Raw genomic sequence first — 21,011 nt, forward strand, 5'->3', positions numbered from 1 at the left:
ATATTATGCTACTGATGTGATTTGTTACTCTCACATATGGTCCACAAAAGGTGTGCGCGTGCGTCTGTGTGTGTGTGTGTGTGTGTGTGGAAGACAGGTTTACGCTGACATTGTTATCCACATGTCTACGTAGTTCACGCTATTTACAGGGAGGGGGCACTAGCGTAGGCAAACTCCTAGCATTGACTATCAAGCCTTGCTAAATCACCGCTCTCTCCAAGGAAACTAAACAATACAGACGTGGGTTGACGGCGTGCGACAAGCATAGACCCTCTCGATACGACAGCGCGTGAGTATCTGCTTTGAATTTGTCCACGTCGAGGTGAAAAGCTGCGAGAAGGGAGCGCTTTAATACGCGGCCGCCGCGGTGTGAGCATTTCCCCTTTTGTTTAGCGGTAAGGCCCCTCTGTTTGGAACCTGAAGGGGGGCCATGTTGTTTAGCCACTGACTGTTTGCTTAATGTTTGAGCTAACACAACACCAACTTGGCAATTAGCCTTGGCTAGCTCCTACGTTAGCTTTTTATGTCCAGTGCCGTTTGGCTTATTGCACGCAACCATCGTCATTTGTAAATTATAGAAAACGTATTGTTTTGGGTTTAGCGCTACAGTCCACCGCTGCATTGCAAAGCAGCGCTAAATTCACGCATTTAACTTGAATGTCAAGCATAGCTAACGTTAACCAATAACAAACAGCAGGCCCGTTGTAGCCTTAGCAAGCTAGCTGGGCGATTGCTAATACTGACTCTACTCCACTAGCATTTGCTAACGCTAAACATGTTTAATTCAAAGCAAAGGGAGGAAATGAATTGGCTTAAATAATTACAGATAGTAGTAAGATGAACTATCAGTCCCTATTGTTTTCAAAATGAACATTTACTTATGCCCACTCAAAGCCGCTAAGTTAGCTTTCTTATCTACTTGCTTGCTAGGTTAGCTAGGCTACCTCCTGAAAGGCTTTCACGTCGGTTTGCTACAACTAAAGTAACGAGCCGCTGTTTTGCAAAAGGTTGTAGCTAGTGAATTGTCGTATCTTTCAGCGTTGTTGCTTAAAAACTGCACTATTGTCTTATTGCAAATAAAAAGTATTTTTATTGGTTTCTGTCATTAATTCATTACTACAACCACATGCTAACGCTAGGCTAACGACGGGAACTAGGTGGCATTTTGGTGAAAAGCATCAACGCTTTTGTTTTTATTTTAAATCTTGGTAAGTTATTCGTCCTTGATGACAAAAGCAACAAATTTAAACTTGGTAATTCACGGCAACGCGAGCGTTACAACATTTAACCTCCGTGGCGTGGAGCTAAGAGCTAACAACTCAGGAATTAGTCATGTCACAGTGAATAAATTCCAGTCCATCGTAAAACGATCAATTTCGTATTTATTTTGAGTGTATCCTCTGAAGTTTGTCTGGAGGCTGACTATGATCGACGGTGCCAGTTCAACAATACATCGAGATGCGTGACTTTAACAGATATAAGACATGATCTAAACATTTGAGGTATTAGTCAGGCACCTGGTAGTCTACAAAGGCATTTGGGTTGTTATGGCTAGTCCCATAACAATGCAATAGTTAAGTAAAGTCAGTCATGTTCACCCAACACCTACATGTCTGTATATGTTTAAACCTGGTGCAGGTCATTTGAATTTACACTATTATGTTCACCCTGTTGATCTTTTTGTTTAGGCTTTCCCGTGGAATGAGTGTTCCATGCAGCATCCTAGGTATGAATGACGTGGCCTGGCAGGAGACAAGAGGAGGGATGCTGCATGCAAATGGTGCTCCTGAGACCGGAGTTGTTAGAGTACACGGTGGAGGGCCCCTGGCCACCGTTGGAGGAGCTGGACAGGTTCCAGGAGGCCCACATCTACAGGGCATGGACAGGGGTCCAAATCCTAACCCAGGTACTCCGCAACCTCTGCTGAGCGGAAGATCTCAGGACGATGCCACAGTTGGATATTTCTTTCAAAGGCAGCCTGGAGAGCAGCTTGGAGCTTGCACACCCAGCAAGCATCGCTGGCCAACTGGGGATGCGAACCATGTGGACCAGGTAAGAATGACATTGCTTCTGCTTTGTGTACAGTATTTGGATTGGTTGATTTTGAGAACTTGCTTTTCTAATGGCAATTTTCTTGTTTGATGTCAACTCTAAAAAGCAGTAACAAATGTTCGATTGCATTCAGGAACTAAAAAGACTAAATGTTGAAACTTCACTGGATACATCGCCGCTCAGTCGTGTTTCAGACTTTGTTCAAGATCTTGTTTCCTACTATTAACAAAACCGCGTTTGTGCTTTCAGTGGTAGAGCTTGACACTGTGGGATGCGGATGCACAAGGATTCAATGATGGTGTAATTTACTAAAATAGATAAATATTTGAAGAGGTTCAAAGTGGAACAAATTAGGAATCATTCCCCTATAATTTAACTAGAAGAGAAAAACTATTTAGTTGCTAATTTATTTAGTCTCTAATGGTATAAATCCTGTTGTCTCATTACACAGACCCCCCCCCCCAATTGCAGAATGTAAATCTAATGATGACCGACATACTGGGTCTGTACATTGCACTGATGCACAGTAACAGTAGTGTTATTGTAATAGTCTAACGATATTATAAACTATGCTGTGTTTGTAACTGATAAGCCCAGTGTGGAGTGCCTAGTCTAACTCGACTTTCTAGGTTACATTATGTTTGCCTGGTAGCAACACACCAGACCCGCCCAACCGACACGTCTCTGACCTGTGGGAGGAGAATGGGGGGCGTGAAAACAAGGAACAACTAATGAATGCTCTAAACTATTGAGCCTTTGTGCCAGTCTAACATGAGCCCTTACAATAAATACCTTGATATTGATTTGAGTTGATATGATGCTCAATATGTTCTACTGTAATTTCATGTAAATCTTCTATATATGAGGCAGGTTATTTGATTCAGCACTTAAACAGAATTGGTAAAATGTTTCTTCATTTTCAATCCAGTGAGTTGGATGAAAGTTTAATAGTGACACAACATTGGTCAGTAGATTTATATCTCTAATATTCTTCTGTGTCTCAGGTTCGTGCTGTGGATGAAATGAATTACGATTTTCAAGCCCTTGCTTTGGAATCAAGGGGCATGGGAGAGGTAAGCGGTTCTGGCAACGTTAAACAGCTTGTAACTGTAAGAAGGTAAAACTATGTTCTGCTCAACTTAGACAATATTGGCGAAAAGGGAGAAAATTTCATAAATATTTAAAATAAAGAAAAACGTCTGTTACACTACATGCATTAAACTTCAGGTCTATAGGTATCTTACTAATATGTTTTTTTCAAAGCTATTGCCAGCAAAAAAGCTGTGGGATTCTGATGAGTTAGCAAAAGATGGACGGAAAGGGATGCTGCTTGGGGAGGAGTGGAGGGACAATGCCTGGGGATCATCTCGTAAGTGGCTATATACGTCTCTGTCTCTCCAGTCTGCTGTCTTTATTCCATGACTTGAATTAGCTTTTGCCTTCTCTGTTCACCGTGGTTTACAGCGTCGCCTTTGTTTGATTGGGTTATTTTAACAAAGGTGTGCATCTATATACACAACTGTTTAGATATTTGATCACAGCTTTTTATTCAGATCATTCAGTGTCTCAGCCAATCATGGTGCAGCGGCGACCAGGCCAGAGTTTCCATGGGAATGGTGATGCCAATTCTGTGCTCTCACCTCGCTCAGAAGGTGGAGGCCTGGGGGTCAGCATGGTGGAGTACGTTCTGAGCTCCTCTCCTGGTGACAAGATGGACAGTCGCTACAGAAATGGAGGCTATGTAAGTCATATTCTGTCTTGCTTCTAATGTGCACAGAGGCCTCTCCTCCGTATTCAAATTTCATTACCATATTTGTATATGATTGCAGGGTGGAGGAGACGCTGATCAAGATGGGCGAGAGAAGAGTGATCCCCAAGAGAAAGTGTCGCCCTTTGAAGAGGACAACAGCCCAGAGATGAAGGTGGGAGAGGAGACAGACCCATCGAAATCCAACGGAAGAGGTCTACTAAATGGCATGGACAGAGACTGCAAAGACTTTAAGTAGGTTTTCTACTTTGTATAGGTGGATTGCTGGTGTTTGTTCTAATCTGGCATGTGCACTAATGTGTAACTCTACTGTCCCAGTCCAACCCCCCGAAGTCGTCAAGCGTCCCCCACAGAGGCTGTAGAGAGAATGGTACCTAGTCAGGCAGGTTTGGAAATTATGGTACAGCACCATCCCCATGCCCTCCAACAGCAGAACCCTGCCCAACCCAAGCCAGCTGAAGATTTCCAGAACCAGGAGGCTCAGAGTATGGGAGGCATGGAGCAGCAAGCTGGTGTGGAGTCCCTCCAGTTTGATTATGCTGGGAACCAGATTCCAATGGATTCCTCTGGGACTCCAGTGGGACTGTTTGACTACAACTCTCAGCAGCAGGTCTGCTATAATGATAAATCTATATATTAAGAGACATTACTGAGTTTGGCCAGCACATTAATTAGGGTTTGTATTTTCTTCAGTTGTTTCAGAGATCAAATCCTCTGACTGTGCAGCAACTCACAGCAGCTCAACAACAACAGTATGCACTGGCTGCAGCTCAGCAGCAGCATCTTGGTAGGCTTAGCATGTGTAAGGCTTTTTCACAGTTGCTTTGCTATCTGGAAGAAATGTAATTATATTTCTGTTCTCATATTATCATAGCTGGCCTTGCCCCGGCGTTTGTGCCAAATCCTTACATCATTAATGCAGCCCCCCCTGGAGCCGATCCCTACACTGCTGCTGGGTTGGCGGCAGCAGCCACACTTGCAGGTAAACACACTGCATTTTTATAACTATCACATAATGCAGGCAGTGGAAGTAATATGATTTTAAAACTATCATACACCTATCACATCTTAAGAATGCCATCGATTCACTTTACTTCCTTGCAGTTGAAATTTGTTATCAAAATCATTTCATTCACTTCAAAGTCCGCTTATCTTGACTGTATTGCTGATGGGTGAATGGGTTTGTGTATGTAACACCAAAATGTTTTCGTCAGGTCCCACAGTGGTTCCTCCCCAGTACTATGGCGTTCCTTGGGGTGTATACCCAGCCAATCTATTTCAGCAACAGGCTGCATCTACTGCCAATCACTCTGCTAATCAGCAAGCATCCAATCAGGGGCCAGGGCCTGGTCAACCACAGGTAGGAGCTGTTAATGTGTTTATCATACACTGGAGCTTTGGCAAATGTTTTAATTTACATTGTAATTAAATCTATTTTATCTGACTCATGAGAATTCTGATGCACTGCAGTTTAACCTGCTTCTCATTCGTTCATTAATATTTAATTGAACATAAATATGTCAAGATTGAAGTAGATGGAGCATTTACTGAGGAAGATGCACTGTAATGCTGAATGCATTCCTCTAAAACTGCTGAGAGTAGCTGGAGAATTTAAAACTGCATCCGGCGATACTATTTTTAGCAGCATTATTTACAGAATTCACTAGTGCAGACTGTAGTTGAAGGCATATCTGTACCGTCTCCTCCAGGTGATGCGAACCGGAACCAACCAGCGACCTCTTACACCAGGACAAGGTCAGCAGAGTCAACAGGAATCTTTAGCTGCAGCTGCAGCTGCAAACCCTGCTTTGGCATATGCAGGAATGCCTGGTTGGTAGAGCGCCTCACACTACCTCCACTCACCTAGACATTTTAAACTTTAAAATGTTTGGTAAAGTATAATTCTATATTGTTAGGTTATCAAGTCTTGGCCCCTGCAGCCTACTATGATCAGACTGGAGCCCTGGTAATGGGCCCTGGTGCACGAACAGGCTTAGGTGGGCCGGTTCGCATTGTCCAGACGCCTCTCATCATCAACCCTGCAGCAGCTCAAGCTGGTCAGTGACGACTTGCTCTTTGCTTCATTAGAATTTCAAATATGCACATGTTTACAATTATTCTATGACATACTGTCAGCAGCATCGGCATCCGGCACTGGTAACAACATGTCTGGTCCTCCAACTAACGGGCTGTACCGCTCCATGCCTCAACCTCAACCCCAGCCGCAGCAGCAGCAGCCTCCCCCGCCCAGCAGTGGCTTACCCTCCAGCTCATTCTATGGCTCTGGGTCAGTCCCTAACACTTCTCAAAGCAGCTCTCTCTTCTCGCACACCTCTGCCGCCCCACCACCACCAAGCTCCTCTTTGGGATTCAGCAGCACTGGTGGCTCTCTTGGTGTAGGACTTGGGTCTGCTCTTGGAGGCTTTGGCTCATCTGGTAAGTAACTCAGACACAAATGAATAATCCTCTTTTTATGGATCTCTCTTTCTCTCTTTCTCATTGTTATTCTCTTATATTTGCAGTATCAAGCTCCACCAGTAGCAGTGTATCTCGCAGGGACTCCCTGTTGGCAAGTTCTGACTTGTATAAACGTGGTGGCAGCAGTTTAACTCCAATTGGCCAACCGTTTTACAACAGCTTGGGTTACTCCTCTTCGCCCAGCCCGATTGGCCTCACTCCAGGTCACTCCCCACTCACTCCCCCACCGTCTCTGCCCTCTTCTCATGGATCCTCTTCAAGCCTTCATCTAGGTAGGAATAATGATGCATAATGTTTAGTTAAGAAACTGAAAAGCCTGTTTAGTACTTTAAGGGATTAAAGTGTCCACATTTTGCTCATTTGCTCTTTTTTTTTATTTTTTATTTTTTTTATAAAAAACCAGGAAGCTGTTACATTTAGACCCTGGTACTGTCTGAACGCTTGAATCCTTCTGTTGTCTAGGTGGCTTGACGAATGGCAGTGGGCGTTACATTTCTGCAGCACCTGGAGCTGAGGCGAAGTACAGGAGCACCGGTGGAGCATCCAGTCTGTTTAATTCCAGCAGCCAGCTGTTTCCTCCATCTCGGCCCCGTTACAGTCGCTCTGATGTCATGCCATCTGGGCGCAGCCGCTTACTGGAAGACTTCAGGAACAACCGTTTTCCAAACCTCCAGCTCCGGGACCTCCCAGGACACATGGTGGAGTTCTCTCAAGACCAGCATGGGTCCAGGTGCCACAGACGTGCTTTATTAAATATAGATTCTGCATTGTTAACACACAGAATTATAATGATGTCCAAAACATTTGTGTCATTTTGGCAATCTTGTTTTTGTCTAGGTTTATTCAGCAGAAACTGGAGAGGGCCACTCCTGCTGAGAGGCAGATGGTGTTTGGAGAGATTCTGCAGGCAGCATACCAACTGATGACTGATGTATTTGGAAACTATGTCATCCAAAAGTTCTTTGAGGTTAGGACTGTTATGTATTATACTGGTGTGACTTCAATAATGAACCAGAGGCTCTAACAGACTCTTGATTTCTTTAGCACGTGTTCAATAGATTTTGTGATTTTTGTGTTGTTCAGTTTGGAAGTGCAGACCAGAAGCTGGCTTTGGCAACACGTATCCGTGGACACGTCCTCCCTCTGGCTCTGCAGATGTATGGTTGCAGGGTCATACAAAAAGCTCTGGAGTCAATTTCCTCAGACCAGCAGGTAATTGTAAGTGAGATTTCACGTTCTTTTTTACAAGTAATTTGCTTTTGGGTTTCTTGTCAACATCTTGAACTTTGTCCCTTTTGTCATATTTCTTCATTTCAGAGTGATATTGTGCGTGAGCTGGATGGCCATGTGTTAAAATGTGTGAAGGACCAGAATGGAAACCATGTGGTGCAGAAGTGCATTGAGTGTGTCCAGCCTCAAGCCCTACAATTCATTATTGACGCCTTCCAAGGACAGGTGGGATTATCATGAGATGGCTGAGCATCCTGTACAGTTTGATTTGGTAGAGCCTAAATGCAGCTGACACTCAGGTTTGATCGTTCCTACTTTTTTCAGGTGTTTGTTCTCTCCACACATCCATATGGCTGCAGAGTGATTCAAAGGATCTTGGAGCACTGCACCCAGGAACAGACTCTACCCATCTTGGAAGAGTTGCACCAGCACTCTGAACAGCTGGGCCAGGTGAACCCATCTCTCATTTCTAGGCCCTCATGATTTGCAGATCTAGACTCCTATATTAGAGCTGTTTGCTTGTCCTGTGCATTTGCATGTCTTGATGTTTCATAATCTTAGCCTGTCGTGGTCTGCTAAATGTTAAGTGTTTGGATGAAATGTACTGTTAGCTATCATTTAGATCTGACATGTGAATATTTAAACATCCATCCTGCCCCCCACTTATTCCATCTAGAAATATCAAGGCGTTTCATTGGAGATGACACCCAAAACATATTATACAGTGTCCCGCGATGCGCTGTTCAAGGTCAGAGCAATTTGCCTCTCTTTCGCGGATATCCCTGTGCTCCCTTCTTCTTTTCCTTTTTTTTTAAATTTTCTTTTGTAAACAATCTGATTTAACATTTACATAGTTTTTTCAACTCCCAATCTTTACAGGTCTTCTCCTAACCCACTGAGCTGCCTTTTTTCACCTTTTCTGTTTTTGCTTAATGCCACAGAGGATTCATAGGGCACTTGTTTTCCTACTGTCTGGCAGTCCCTCTTGTTTGGCTACAGCATCTCCAAGTCAATCTGTTTTCCTTGTTTCATCTTTGGATTTCACTGTAAATGTCTTTTAAAGCTTTCTTGTTTATCGTAAAGTGTTCAAGTTAAATGTTAATGTACAGGGAAAAATAATAATCAAAATAGTTCTTGTTAAACAAATTGATTGGAGATGGAAGTGAAAGACAATATTCCTAATTAAAGGTGGAGCCCACATTATCCAGCCAACTAATAATAAAATTTAGCGGTGGTGTTAGTCACTTGGTCAGGTGAGTTCCGGTCATGAAAATTATACCCATAACTGTCTATCACCCATTTCTGAAGGGCCAAAGATGCTGATGGTTGTGATGTGTGTTCAGCAACACACCAGACCAATAGCATCTATTTTGTCTGACCTTCCGCAGTGATGACGTAAGGGTTTAATTTTTTTAATTTAAAAAAAAAAGACAAAATCTGCAAATGGGGGTGTCACTCATTCGTCTACCTGTTGTTGTAGAATTGCATGATCTCTCTCATCAGTTATGACATGTTGCACTGTAATGCATGAGAATCAGAGTAAAGTGTGTCGTCCTGATTACTTCGAGATTTTATATTTACCGAAATGGCTTTCTCCTGAGCTTACGTCTCCACTGCCTCCTGCAGGATCAATACGGTAACTACGTCATTCAGCATGTTCTGGAGCACGGCAGACCAGAAGACAAGAGCAAGATAGTGGCAGAGGTTCGTGGAAAGGTTCTTGTCCTGAGCCAACACAAATTTGCAAGGTGAGTGTTTGCTAGAGAAGTTTTTACTGATGTCTGGCATGTAAAATCTGAACATGCTGCAAACTCAATGTAGACAAATTCATGTCTTATTTATTTATTGCTGCTAAGTTATGTGCCCTGTGTGGTCGTCAATTTGTACTTTCTGTCTTTCCTCAGTAATGTTGTTGAGAAGTGTGTGATCCACTCATCACGTGCAGAGAGAGCTCTGCTGATAGATGAGGTGTGCTGCCAGAAAGATGGGCCTCACAGCGCCCTGTACACCATGATGAAGGACCAGTACGCCAACTATGTGGTCCAACGAATGATCGACATGGCAGAACCTGCTCAGCGCAAAATCATCATGCACAAGGTGGGTCCCCGACCGCGCGTGCATTAGAAAAGAGTTCAGTTACAAAATCAGTGGAAACATGTCTTAGGGCTTTTATAAGGTAGCATAAAGGCACATTACAAATTGACTTTCTCTTTGTCCTCCATCTTGTTTTTTTTGTTTTTTTTTAAATAGATTCGGCCACACATTGCCACTTTGCGAAAGTACACCTATGGGAAGCACATTCTGGCCAAGCTGGAAAAATACTACATGAAGAGCGGATCTGAACTGGGTCCCATTGGCGGCCCCACAAACGGCCTCATGTAGTCGCGCCGACATCCCGGGTTCCCTGAAGAGGAGGAGTCGGAGCCCCAAACCCCGTGTTCTGTGAGAGATGCTCCTTAGCCATAGGGGTTAGCCTTTGACACCCTCTAACATCCCATGTTTTTTTGGGACATTACCAAAAAAATAAACAAAGACAAGTCAACTTCACCTAAGAATGCTGTGACAACTGACCCCTGCTGCTCTGCTGCCCCTGGTCCCCGGTTTGGCCCCAGGGGACGCACAGTCAGCAGGCTTTTCTCCTGGGTAAAGCACAAGCCCATTGTTAATGATGTAATTGATGTATTTGACGGGTTTTCATATTATCTTGTACATTTAGTTTTTTTACCTTGTAAATTCTCTGTAGGAAATTACACATTTGCTGAAATTTACAATTCTTACAATTAACACCAGCAAGTGACTTTATAAGGCTAAACGGAGTGATCCTTTTAAAAAGCAACCCCACTAGGTTTTGTAACCAGACTTCTAATGTCGGCTGGCAGTTGAATTATATATTTGTACATTATCCCATGCACAGTAATTTTTTTTTCCAATGCCAAAGCAGCCAATGGATTAGTTTATATATAGCGCTAAATACAAATGGATATATAGACTCCCTCCGTCCACAGGTGAGTGTTGTGTGTCATGTGCCACAGTCACACAGAGGCTTTCCAGACCGGTTTGGGAGCTTGGCCTTGGGACTTGGTGCTTTAGTCGAGGGTTGTTTTGCTTGCATCCTTTTCCAGGCTAGAGGGGAGGCATTGGTTTAACCCAGCAGCTTGTAGTTGACCTACTGTTTTGGTACAACCTGACAGACCTGAGCTCCCTGTGAGCCTCCAGGCGATCACTGGGTTTATGCAAGATGAAAGCTATGTTTAATTTAGAGAAGCAGAGCATGAGGTTTGGTTGTAGAGGATCCGTGTCACCCGGCGTATTCTTAATATGAAATAATAGTCGTGGGGGGGGGCTTTTTGTGGGTGTAGTTAGGTGGGGGCAGGGGTATGCGTTAGCATGCTGTGAAAGGTTTTAATCTTTGGAATGACTTTTTGTTTCCTTTATCATGTTTTGTGTAACATCTAATCTGTCTTGTAGTTTGAGATGAACACTGCCCTAGAAAATGGTATCTTTATGTACTGAATAATCATCTCTTGCGTAGTAGTTTAGCAGTGTATAGCATCTCTATGTATTAGTAAATTGATGCTTTTTGGGTCGGGGGTTGCAGCAATGATGGGGACCCCCACCGCCTGATGGTCGTACTAGCATGGAGCTTATCCCAGGTTTTGTATGAACTAGTGGGACAAGCTGAAGAAAGGGATGTTCAAAGAACCTTTTTTTTTTTTTTTTTTTTTTTAATGGTTCCTTTTTGTGTTTGATTTTAAAAATGAAATTTTGTTTTTTCATTTGGCGGAGGCCGGTGGGGACATCAGACGCTAGAACATTCACCTGTAACGCTTGTAGAGATCGCTTCTTTGCTTCATATGAATAATTGTAGAATACATGTAGTATATGTGCATTTACTAAGTGTAAGACTGTTAGTTTAATTGGATAAAATGTCTAGTTGTGGTGTTTTGACAGGCCTTGCTCTAAATTTGTAGTGATGCTTTTATTTCGTCTGTACAGTTGTACATTTGTAAACGTTAATGCTGTAAATGGGATGTCTTTTACACTTTATGGGGAGAAAAAGGCAAATGTGCATTTTGATGTGTGTGTATATTCATCACTCCTTTCCCCTTGAATATAATGTATACAGTTTTATTTGATCAAGTGTTATTTTAAAGAAGAAAAACTTTATGGCTTCACAATCTGGCATGGTTTTTGTTTTTAATCTGTTATGGGAAAGGCCAGCCTCTATTTGTACTGGAGCTGTACCATCCACTGTTGATAGTCTTTCTGATGTGTGACAGTTTAAAAAGGAGAAAACACTCTGTACTAAAACTGAGGCTGCATTTAGTCCTCTGCTACCATGGAAACTTCACAGGATATGACCAGAATTATTTTTGTACAGAAGAGTGCTGTATTTTTGAACAGCTCCTACCTTGTAAGCAAAACCAGTGTAAAATATTGTCAATTATATAAATATGAACATATGAGTTTTGTCACACTGTCAAAGTCATGTACATTTTCAGGTGGCCTTATGTACATTTCCAGATGTTAGATGAAGAAAACAAACTCTTTTGGAAGCAGAATTGTGACTATGTATGATTAAACTGTTCTTCTAACATTTGATCTCGTTTGTTGTGGTGTTTCCGTCTCTGCCGCACGTTGTCTCTTTCCTTATCTCCTCTCTCTTTCATTAACATTTACTGTCGATATGCCAAATGGAGGTGGCGCAGTGGTTAGCGCTCCGCTCTTGTCGCACAGGTCGTGGGTCAAAGTCGCGTCAGGAAGGATTTGAATCGTTCGCTGTGGCGACCCCTTACGGGAAAAAGCCGGAAGGAGTTACTTATGCTAAATGACGTTCAACAAGATGTAGTAATTGTTTACTTGTAAATTCATAACACTTATTACAAACTACTTGTACCTTTTTTCCGTTTACATTCGGTTGAACAGACGCCCAGGTGGACTTTATTTTGAAATCTGCAAAGACAAGTCAGAGGGACTTTATTTCGATCAATCAAAATGAAAGCAGCTGTGATTGTATAAAGCAACAAGTTTTCAACCTTTGACTGCTTTTGTCCTCTGTGAAGCTTTATAGTCTAAGCAGATCAGCTTTATTCCACTTAATATCTTTAGATGAACGTTTTTATTTCTGCGGAAACGACTCGGGGAAAAAATATTCAACCTTATGTGTTTATTTCCGTAATTGCAAATCTATTATTCATTTGTTTTGTCTGGGTTCTGCGGTGCCATTAAATTCTTACTAAGCCACCGGTACCTGCGTGACGTTGTTCTTGCGCCGGTGGGCGGGGCTCGCGCTGCCCGACGCTCGAGCTGTAATCGAAACACCTGAGAGGAGCGCGCGGCGATAATCGGACCACCAGCTCCGCTCGGACATGAGGACCTGTGTGGCAGCGCGTCTGTTCTTCGCTTTGGGGATCATCCAGTCGGTCAGCACGTCGGTAAGACTGTTGAAGCCCAGTACACGGGTGCTGGTGTTCACTTGGCTCATTTCCTGGTCTCACGCTGTGATGAAGTAGTGAGTAATGACAAAAGAATTCTGACGTTTGAGCCCTTTAATTGTGGCTTCATTCTATTTCTAGGAGTATTTCCTGTATCTATATGTGAAATAGATTCTTGAAGCAACAGGACCTTTCGTTTTTCAGTGGGTTTAACTTCTGAATGTCCTCCTTCCAATCTGTATTATACCAAAGATTTTATTGATGCAGCACCTTTAAACCTTTTTGACTTGTTTTTACCTTGTTTTTTCAGTGTGTTTGTTGCTTTGCGAACTGGGTGCAGCTGCATTCCAGTTTAATTGGAGCTGCATTTTATTATTGGTTATAAAATGTGTTGATGTGCATCACTGTGGGGTTGTAAAGTATTAGGTGGTGTGAGCAAGGTGGACTTTGTAAAGAACAGGATCTGTGTCTTTATTACTTCCTTCACCTTGTTGTCGTCATTTTGCTTCATTATAATTAGGTCCTCGTCCTTTCTGAGGAGGTTGCGGGATTTGGGGATGACCTGGAAGATCCTGGTTCTGGATCAGGAGATTGGTCAGGTCAAGATGCAGGTTAGCATCAATTCATCATTGCTTTATATACATGATACATGATATACATCATGATACTAATTATCATTCCCAAAATTGCTCACAATATGATTTATGTTCCCTTTTGCCCAATATGAAATCACAGTTTCGAAGGTTCAGCTTGACAGCGAAGACCAGACGTCAGATCTCACGTACTGGCCTTCAATAGACTTCCAGTCAGAATTTACTGTTGTGGGAGAGAGCAAAAGCTTCTTAGAAACCCGAGAAATCATGAGCGGTAACTATGTTACACAGAATGGAATAAATTCAAAACTGTGCCTTTGTACGTTACCTAATTGGTTTCATCTTCACAGGTCTTGTTGCAGGAGGAGTAACAGGAGTGATCCTGGCAGTGTTACTGTCAGCATTATTAATACATTTTAAAAGGCTAATGAAACATGAAGGAGGATTCATTCTGGGCAAGCAGGTTCACAAGGAAGAAGTTGGTGTTTAACTGTCTACATTTAAAAATAGTCAATCCAGTCTTATGCTTTGAGCTATTGTAAATATTGTTTTGGGAGAATAGTCAGGGCATGTGGGGAAAATGACAGCTATTGTATCCGTTGTTGTTTTATGACTCTTTGCTATATATTAATATGATCAAATGTGAAGAATTGAATCACTTTTATATGAAGTTTGAAATAAGCACTTTTTAACCCAGTGTTATAGTGATGTAGCTGCCATTGGGAACCTCAGACCATGTCCTCTTGGCCTCATTAGTTATAAACATGCCAGTTATTAAGCACATAATCCATAAAAGCATCAGCTATCTAGGTACCTCGATAGCCATTTTAGTCTATTTTGCTTTGAAAACTTCTCTTAGCAAATTTGAAGGTGTACAGAAAATTTCTCTTTATCTACATGTGACACAACTGTTCTACTTTTTTTTTTAAATTGAAGAATAAATCTATATTCTAACAACTTAACTTTATTTTTATGGCCCTGGAAATAAGGCTTGAACATTTAACAGATCATTTTACTGCTGCCGAGAATAATGCCACATGGAAATCCTTTTTTTATTTATTATGTAGCTACATTCTTCTACCAAAGATGCAGAGAAGGAAGCAGTTGTTGACTATGTGTACCAGTACAAGGTTTATTTGTCTTGCAATGTTTGTGCATCCTGTGTGTACATTATAATTTACTTCATTCATTGTAAAACTGTCTAGTAAAATTCAGTATTTGCATAAAATATAATGGAACATTTTAAACACTTAAAGCCATTTTTAAACTTGATGCAGGAGGTTTAGTGGTTTAGCTTTACTTTCGCAGAAACTGAGGTCGGGTGACACAAAAACATGATTTGCAGCGTGACCACAAACAGGAAAATGGAGCGGCGTATGATCACATGTTAACATTGTTGTTTTAATTAAATGTATCTTTAGTGGTTATGTTGCATCACCGAGCAGCTGTTTTGCATCTTCCACAACAATTGTAGCTTCCCAGAGACTCAATGACAGAGATGTCACAGCCTTCCCTTAAATAACGCACCTGACATATCGCTTAATGCATTTATTTCAGTACTTTGTTTATTCAAATCACTTTTTAGTCCATTTAATTTACTGCATCTCCAGTATCAAAGCATTATTTAGTAGTTACTTTGGAGAAACTTGGTGCTGGGGTCAAAGTAAAAAAACATGTAATCGAAAGCTAAATAACTTATTGGTATTGTATTTGATATTAGTTTTTTATTTGCGTTATTTGTCGCTAGGTGATTAACTCAACGGCTATTGGCTGAGACGCCTGTCAGTCAACGTTGGGCCCAGCATTAGCAAAGCGTTTGTTTTTTCACCGTGTGGTGCCGTCCGCGCCGGGGAAGCGGTGGGCGTTTCTTCGGTGCGTTTGTTGACTGTTGATGCTGAGGACATTTTCCTCCTCCGTGACCAGAAGCTCTACTGATGTTTCTCCCTACACTTGTGGAGGACATGCATCAATTCAAACCCAGTCGAGACAGACTGTACACCACCAGGTGTTGTGGATGTTGCCACGTCCGAACCGGGACTATCATCCTGGGAACCTGGTATATGGTACGTAAAATGGTTGATGGGGCTTAGCTGTCGTTAGCTAATGTTAGCTGTCACTGACGGCCAGTAAAAGTAGCAAGTTAAGTAGCAAATGTCAACCAAGCAGCATTCGATTGTTCTGATAGTTTGCTGTGTTTGTGGTCAGCAACCATTTCAGTAGCTATAGGTCATTTATTAACACATATTTACACGCAGCGTTAGATTGGCTTAACGTTAGCATTAGCTTGGTAGCATTTAATGCTACGATCGCCCATCGATACACAACATGGGGAAAATATTAAAAAAAAAACAACGGCGCACGTGTGACCGTCGTTGCCAACCACCAGCAAGGTGAAACACGAATGCTGGAAAAACGATGCGACGTTTGCTTTGAGACACGCGGAGCCCGTCGCTAACGCTAACGCCGCCGTGTCGTAACGGGAAGTTTCACGAAGAGGAAATTCGCAGCTGCATTAACCTCTGTCAGCACGACGCGCACGTGAACCCTAAAGCCATTAGTTAGCGGGGGTTGTGGTCGTAGGTGCATTCGAGGAGCCGCCCGTGGCAACGCAACGCACAAGCAGACGCTGCGTTTCATAATCGTCACGCACATCTCGTCGCCGCGGCGCTTTGCGTTTACAGCCCAATAACTTAATCCACTGCGGTTTTCCCCGCGTCACGCGACAGATGTTGCGCCTCGCGCTCAGACATTTTGTCAGATGGACGGTATCTGACACGTAAAGCACGCTCTCACATTCGCACTCGTCATCAGAATGCCATGAGAGAGCGGCGCCGGGAGACGAAGGTCTGGTCCGAGTTAAGGTCACGCGAAAGGGAAGTGGGTTTTTGTAGCGTGGCCAAGCTTCATTTAGATAATTAGAGCTCGACGATGTGTTGAAGAAATAACCATTAGAATAATCAGCAGCTGAATAATCAGGGAAAATTAATTATCACATACAGGCTGCATTTTTATTAGGATTATGTTTTTTTTCATAATTATTTTTCCTGTTCCTATTCCACCACTGCCCAAAGACGATGACACGGCTTTTATTGCCTCTCGTGGTTTGACAGGTGAGCAGCACAGGTGTAGCTTGGTATTTGTCCTATCAGGTTTAGCATCATAGTGAACATACCACTGTCCTTCAGTATCAGGCTGCTTGCTTGTCTTGCAGATTTTGGTGTTTAACACTTCTATCTTAAATGATGCCATTTGTCACCTCCTTTTTGCTACAAGTTCTCAATTCTGGCAGTTGATTACTTGGTACAGTATTTGAAGGCTGTGTTCCCTCTATCCTTAGGTTGTCAACCTGTTGATGGGCATCCTTCTGACTGTAGCCGTGACACATCCAGAGAATGTGCCCACCATCGACTTGCAGTATGAGGTCATCGACCATTACTTTGCCTCCGACAGGATGTCTGGTAAGCAGTGAAACCTCTGTCATAGTGAAGCAATCTTAGATGTTGGGATGCAGCCGCTTTTATTTTGCTAGACACAACCCCATGAGCTGCAAAGGTTGAACTTGTGATTCATCTTCCTTAGGGACGACCTCTCCCCGCTGACTACTAGACAAACAAGTCTATGACGACAGCAGAACACTGGCGTGTTGCTAATAGGCCGCCTGCTTTCATTGCTTAGCATTTCTTGGTCATTCACACTTGAGCAGTTGCACAGGGAGGGGTCCTTTCGTTCCAGTTGGTGGTTGTTTTGGCTGCTGGCTTGGTGAAGGCTTCTTCATTAGTTTATTTCTGAACCACTGACTCAGCCGTAAAGAGGGGAAGTAGCCGCAGCGAGCTGACCTTCCCACAGCAGGCTCCTGCCAGCACACAGGCCAGTGGAGGTTGTCCACAGCCTGCAGAGACACGATGTTAGCATTCAGGCCGCTTCAGTTACTCATGTGGGGTTCTATCAAACTGTGTTGGAATTAAAGCCACAGTCCCAGGGCATGTTTAAAAGTTAACTAAATGATTAGACATGTTAAATTACCCTTTGGCTTTGTATTTTTTATGATGCACACACTCCAGGGCTGAGGTTTTTCTAAAGGCTTTCTGTTTAGCATAATATTAACTCATCTTTCGTTTTTTTGGGAAGCTGTAATATTTTCCAGTAGAAGTTGTATTTTTGTAATTAATGATGTTTCGGTCCTTCCTCAATTGTATAATTTGATGTCAGTACTCTGAGCCTTAAATAGTCCAGAGTGCACTGTTCCACCAGTTGATCTGATACAGATACTGAAAACAAAGCGCTGAACCTGAACCGCAGTGCTGCAGTCGCTCCCTTACCTCTCTCCAGTGCAACAGGCTTGGTGAAAGTGGGAGGGTGAGTGATGGGCAGAAAGGAGGATGTGAGAAGCAGAGCTTTTAATTAACCCAGCCTGCATTTCATTGCGCCTGCACCAGCACTGCCCAGCAGAGAGAGGGAGGCTTAATGCGCTGCAGAGCTGCTCTTTAAAGCATAGCTCGCAGCCCTGCAGACTTTGCTTTGCATATTCCTTGTATTTCACACACACACAAACTCTCTCTGACTCTGTCTGCCTTTACAGTACGACACAAGCTGAAATAAAGCAGAAGTAGGTTTTTGTCTGTATTTAGTCAGTGTATTTACCGTCTGTCTGTCTCATCCAGAGAATGCCTGTGTTGGATTTGCCATCTCACTGCTGATGCTCACCATCAGTGCCATGATGGTGTATGGAGCCATTACTGTAAGTGCCATTCATCTTTTTTCCCCAATTCTGACAGCTAATCTTAAACGAGTCCCTTATGCAAATGTGTAATCCCAAAATGTGCACATACGCCGTGCAGAGCAGTACTTAAGCATCACAGTTATGAGAGGCTGCAGTTTAAAAGGACACTCCCTTGATCTTTGTACCTAACTTCAAGTCGTGTGACGTCCAACGCTGTGTTCTCACCGCCTGTCCTCTCCACCTGCAGGCCTGCCTGATGGCATCCATACTGACAGGTTTGATAGCCTTTACACGTGGCCCTGCATTAGGCTGCTGGTCGGGATGAGTGCACGGTTAAAGTATGGCACACATTGTGCAAGAGCTATGCTTTAGCCGTGAACACACCCCCACAGCTCTACTGTAGATTCCTACCCATTACAGTACAGTGTTGTTTGCAGAGCTACTGTGCCCCCATGAACTGCCCCCAAGTGCAAACCTTGATCATAATATACAAAGAATAGTTCATTAGTATGAGTGGTAGAAATGTAGTTGTAGAAGTAGTGACGCCTGGATTATTATGTGCTTTTCCTTTTTTCTATGTAACCCAGTAAAAGGACGATGTTGCTGAGTCCTAACCAACTCTATGTATTTGTTAGCATGCAGCTAATACAGGTTTTATCAGCTGCCCTTGTTTCTGTAGGCGTGCTCTATATTTCCTGCTGCTCAGGATTCTCATCAGTCTGTAAATAGAACCTACCCACATGTAAGGCTGTGGATGTGAAGTGTGAAGGCCGTAGAGATAAGGTGGAAGAGAAATGCAGCGCGGTGCGCTTCATATCGAACCCGCTCTGCCAAACCCGGTGACTAATGCTTCTCGGCCCGTTTCTGGTTTCCTCAGCACCGTGACGGCTGGCTCATCCCGTTTTTCTGCTACCAGCTCTTTGACTTTGCTCTCAGCTGCCTGGTGGCCATCAGCTCTCTCACCTACCTGCCCAGGATCAAGGACTACCTGGACCAGCTAGTCAGTCCCAACACTCAGACAATAATAATGATATACACGCAGCCACAACATTTGACATGTCGCTGAGTAACATTAAAAGGTTTTCATTGATTGTTCTATTCCTTCTCTCTAAGCCGGATTTCCCGTACAAGGATAACCTCCTCTCTCTGGACTCCAGCTGCCTGCTGCTCTTTGTGCTGGTCTTTTTTGCCTTCCTCATCATCCTAAAGGTGAATATTTCTAATCAATAAACTGTGATCTGACCTGGGGAAAGTATTCAACCAGCGTACCGATCCTGACAAAGTTCCAACTGTACTTGTTTCCCCGCTTTCCAGGCTTATTTGATCAACTGTGTATGGAACTGCTACAAGTACATCAACAACAGGAACATGCCAGAGATCGCTGTGTATCCTGCCTTTGAGACCCCTCCCCAGGTGTGTGAGGGAAACACTGACACTCAGAAAACGTCTTTATTACATATCATTGATACAGTGCTGCTCCGTAGGTTCGGAATTTGTCGGTTTCTGCTTTAATCCGACTTGGTTTCACTTTTTTTGAGATATTCTAATGTGTAGTACTTCCGTGAAGGCAGCAGGTGGCATGGACACAACATCTTTTCAGCAGAAACCTGAGGATAGACTTTTGTGAAATACCTTTTTATGATTATTGAACAGTTGCCATTTTTGGTGATTTTTTTTAGTGAAGGATCTTAATAAACGAAGGTGATCAATATGAAGCATTCAAGACTTTTACTTTTAAAACAACTCTCCTGCTGTGTTTATCTTGTGGAAATCTTCTGCTGTCTTACATATTTGTTCTCTTCTCTAGTACATCCTGCCCACTTATGAGATGGCGATGAAGATGCCAGAGAAGGAGCCGCCTCCTCCTTACATGCCCGCTTAAGCACCAGCTCCGTTGCCAAAACACACCTACATACACAGACATGCACATGCAGCCATCATATGCATTCCTACATTCCCCCACTAGCACCACGAACCCCTGCCTCCCTCCCCTGACCTCCTCTGTATGTGTACGGCCACTAAAATCATTTTCTCCATCCCACCCGCAATATTTCTAGAGTATCTATAGACGTGTGACAAGAGAAAGGTGGGAAAGATTGAAATCATTTTGAAATGAATGAATGTGATGTTTGAAAAGTGATGGAAACTACCAGCTTATTTTTCCTCTGGTCTTTTTTAAGTCTTAGTAAAAGGGATACGTGTAAAAACTAGATAGCTTGAAATGCTCTCATGAACTCAACACCATCCTATCTGTAGATTGATATACAGCATAAAGTGTAAAACTGTTATGACAATCCACTTATTCTAGCTCTTGTTGAACTGTGTTACTTTCCCCCCAGTTATGAAGACCTAGACTATTCCATCTCAGTTTTGAATGGAGTCTGTAGCACTTTATAGTCTGTTATTTATTTAGCTTTGCTGTGGTTCAGTTCACCATCACCGCCGCCGCCCTCGATGCTTCCCGCTGATGTGTTAACAGAGCTAGAGTTTTCTAGCAGAGGAGGAGGATGATGATGGCGGATCGTGGCCTCTGCTGCTTTTTTCACATCTGGAGCAACCAGCTAGTCTCGTGAGCATTAGTAGTTGCATGCTTACCAGCATTACTCCCACTTACTTTACTAGTAAATTGATTTTATCCTGGTGGAAAACATTTGACTTCAATAAAGCTTTCAAAACATTCCTATGTCTTATCACCTTTCTTCATGATGACTTGCTCAATTGTTTCCTTCAAAATA

The 21,011-nt window shown here is 43.0% G+C and overlaps 2 protein-coding genes and 1 long non-coding RNA gene across 6 annotated transcripts; 2 read left to right on the forward strand and 1 right to left on the reverse strand.

Annotated features, from left to right (window-relative positions):
- Positions 1-89: 89 nt before the first annotated feature.
- On the forward strand, positions 90-12,130 carry pum2 (pumilio RNA-binding family member 2). Of its 4 annotated transcripts, none has more exons than XM_029140602.3 (23): positions 90-289; positions 1,689-2,052; positions 3,057-3,125; positions 3,316-3,421; positions 3,606-3,793; positions 3,882-4,054; positions 4,139-4,430; positions 4,514-4,607; positions 4,695-4,802; positions 5,035-5,180; positions 5,530-5,650; positions 5,737-5,877; positions 5,960-6,256; positions 6,343-6,570; positions 6,761-7,028; positions 7,136-7,265; positions 7,382-7,516; positions 7,616-7,753; positions 7,853-7,978; positions 8,205-8,276; positions 9,155-9,276; positions 9,433-9,625; positions 9,779-12,130. In XM_029140602.3, exons 2-23 carry the CDS (start codon positions 1,702-1,704, stop codon positions 9,908-9,910), a joined length of 3,630 nt encoding a protein of 1,209 aa, XP_028996435.1. In that variant the 5' UTR covers positions 90-289; positions 1,689-1,701; the 3' UTR covers positions 9,911-12,130. The 4 variants fall into 4 exon arrangements, with proteins under 4 accessions (XP_028996435.1, XP_028996436.1, XP_028996438.1 ...); XM_029140603.3 differs by having other exon boundaries at positions 3,702-3,793; XM_029140605.3 differs by lacking the exon at positions 8,205-8,276 and having other exon boundaries at positions 91-289.
- LOC129603665 (uncharacterized) lies at positions 11,233-12,919 on the reverse strand. Its single transcript, XR_008693788.1, has 3 exons — positions 12,780-12,919; positions 12,426-12,481; positions 11,233-12,319 (listed from the first exon to the last, which is right to left on the reverse strand). It is a non-coding gene; the product is annotated as an uncharacterized LOC129603665 (long non-coding RNA).
- A 2,472-nt stretch (positions 12,920-15,391) lies between these two features.
- Positions 15,392-20,955, forward strand: laptm4a (lysosomal protein transmembrane 4 alpha). The gene is made up of 7 exons (XM_029141153.3): positions 15,392-15,619; positions 16,894-17,014; positions 18,218-18,294; positions 19,154-19,276; positions 19,390-19,485; positions 19,591-19,689; positions 20,084-20,955. The coding sequence occupies exons 1-7, from the start codon at positions 15,491-15,493 to the stop codon at positions 20,156-20,158; spliced, it is 720 nt and encodes a 239-aa protein (XP_028996986.1). The 5' UTR covers positions 15,392-15,490; the 3' UTR covers positions 20,159-20,955.
- Positions 20,956-21,011: the final 56 nt, after the last annotated feature.

This window comes from Betta splendens, chromosome 24 (genome assembly GCF_900634795.4).
Source record: "Betta splendens chromosome 24, fBetSpl5.4, whole genome shotgun sequence".
Taxonomy (NCBI): Eukaryota; Metazoa; Chordata; class Actinopteri; order Anabantiformes; family Osphronemidae; genus Betta; species Betta splendens.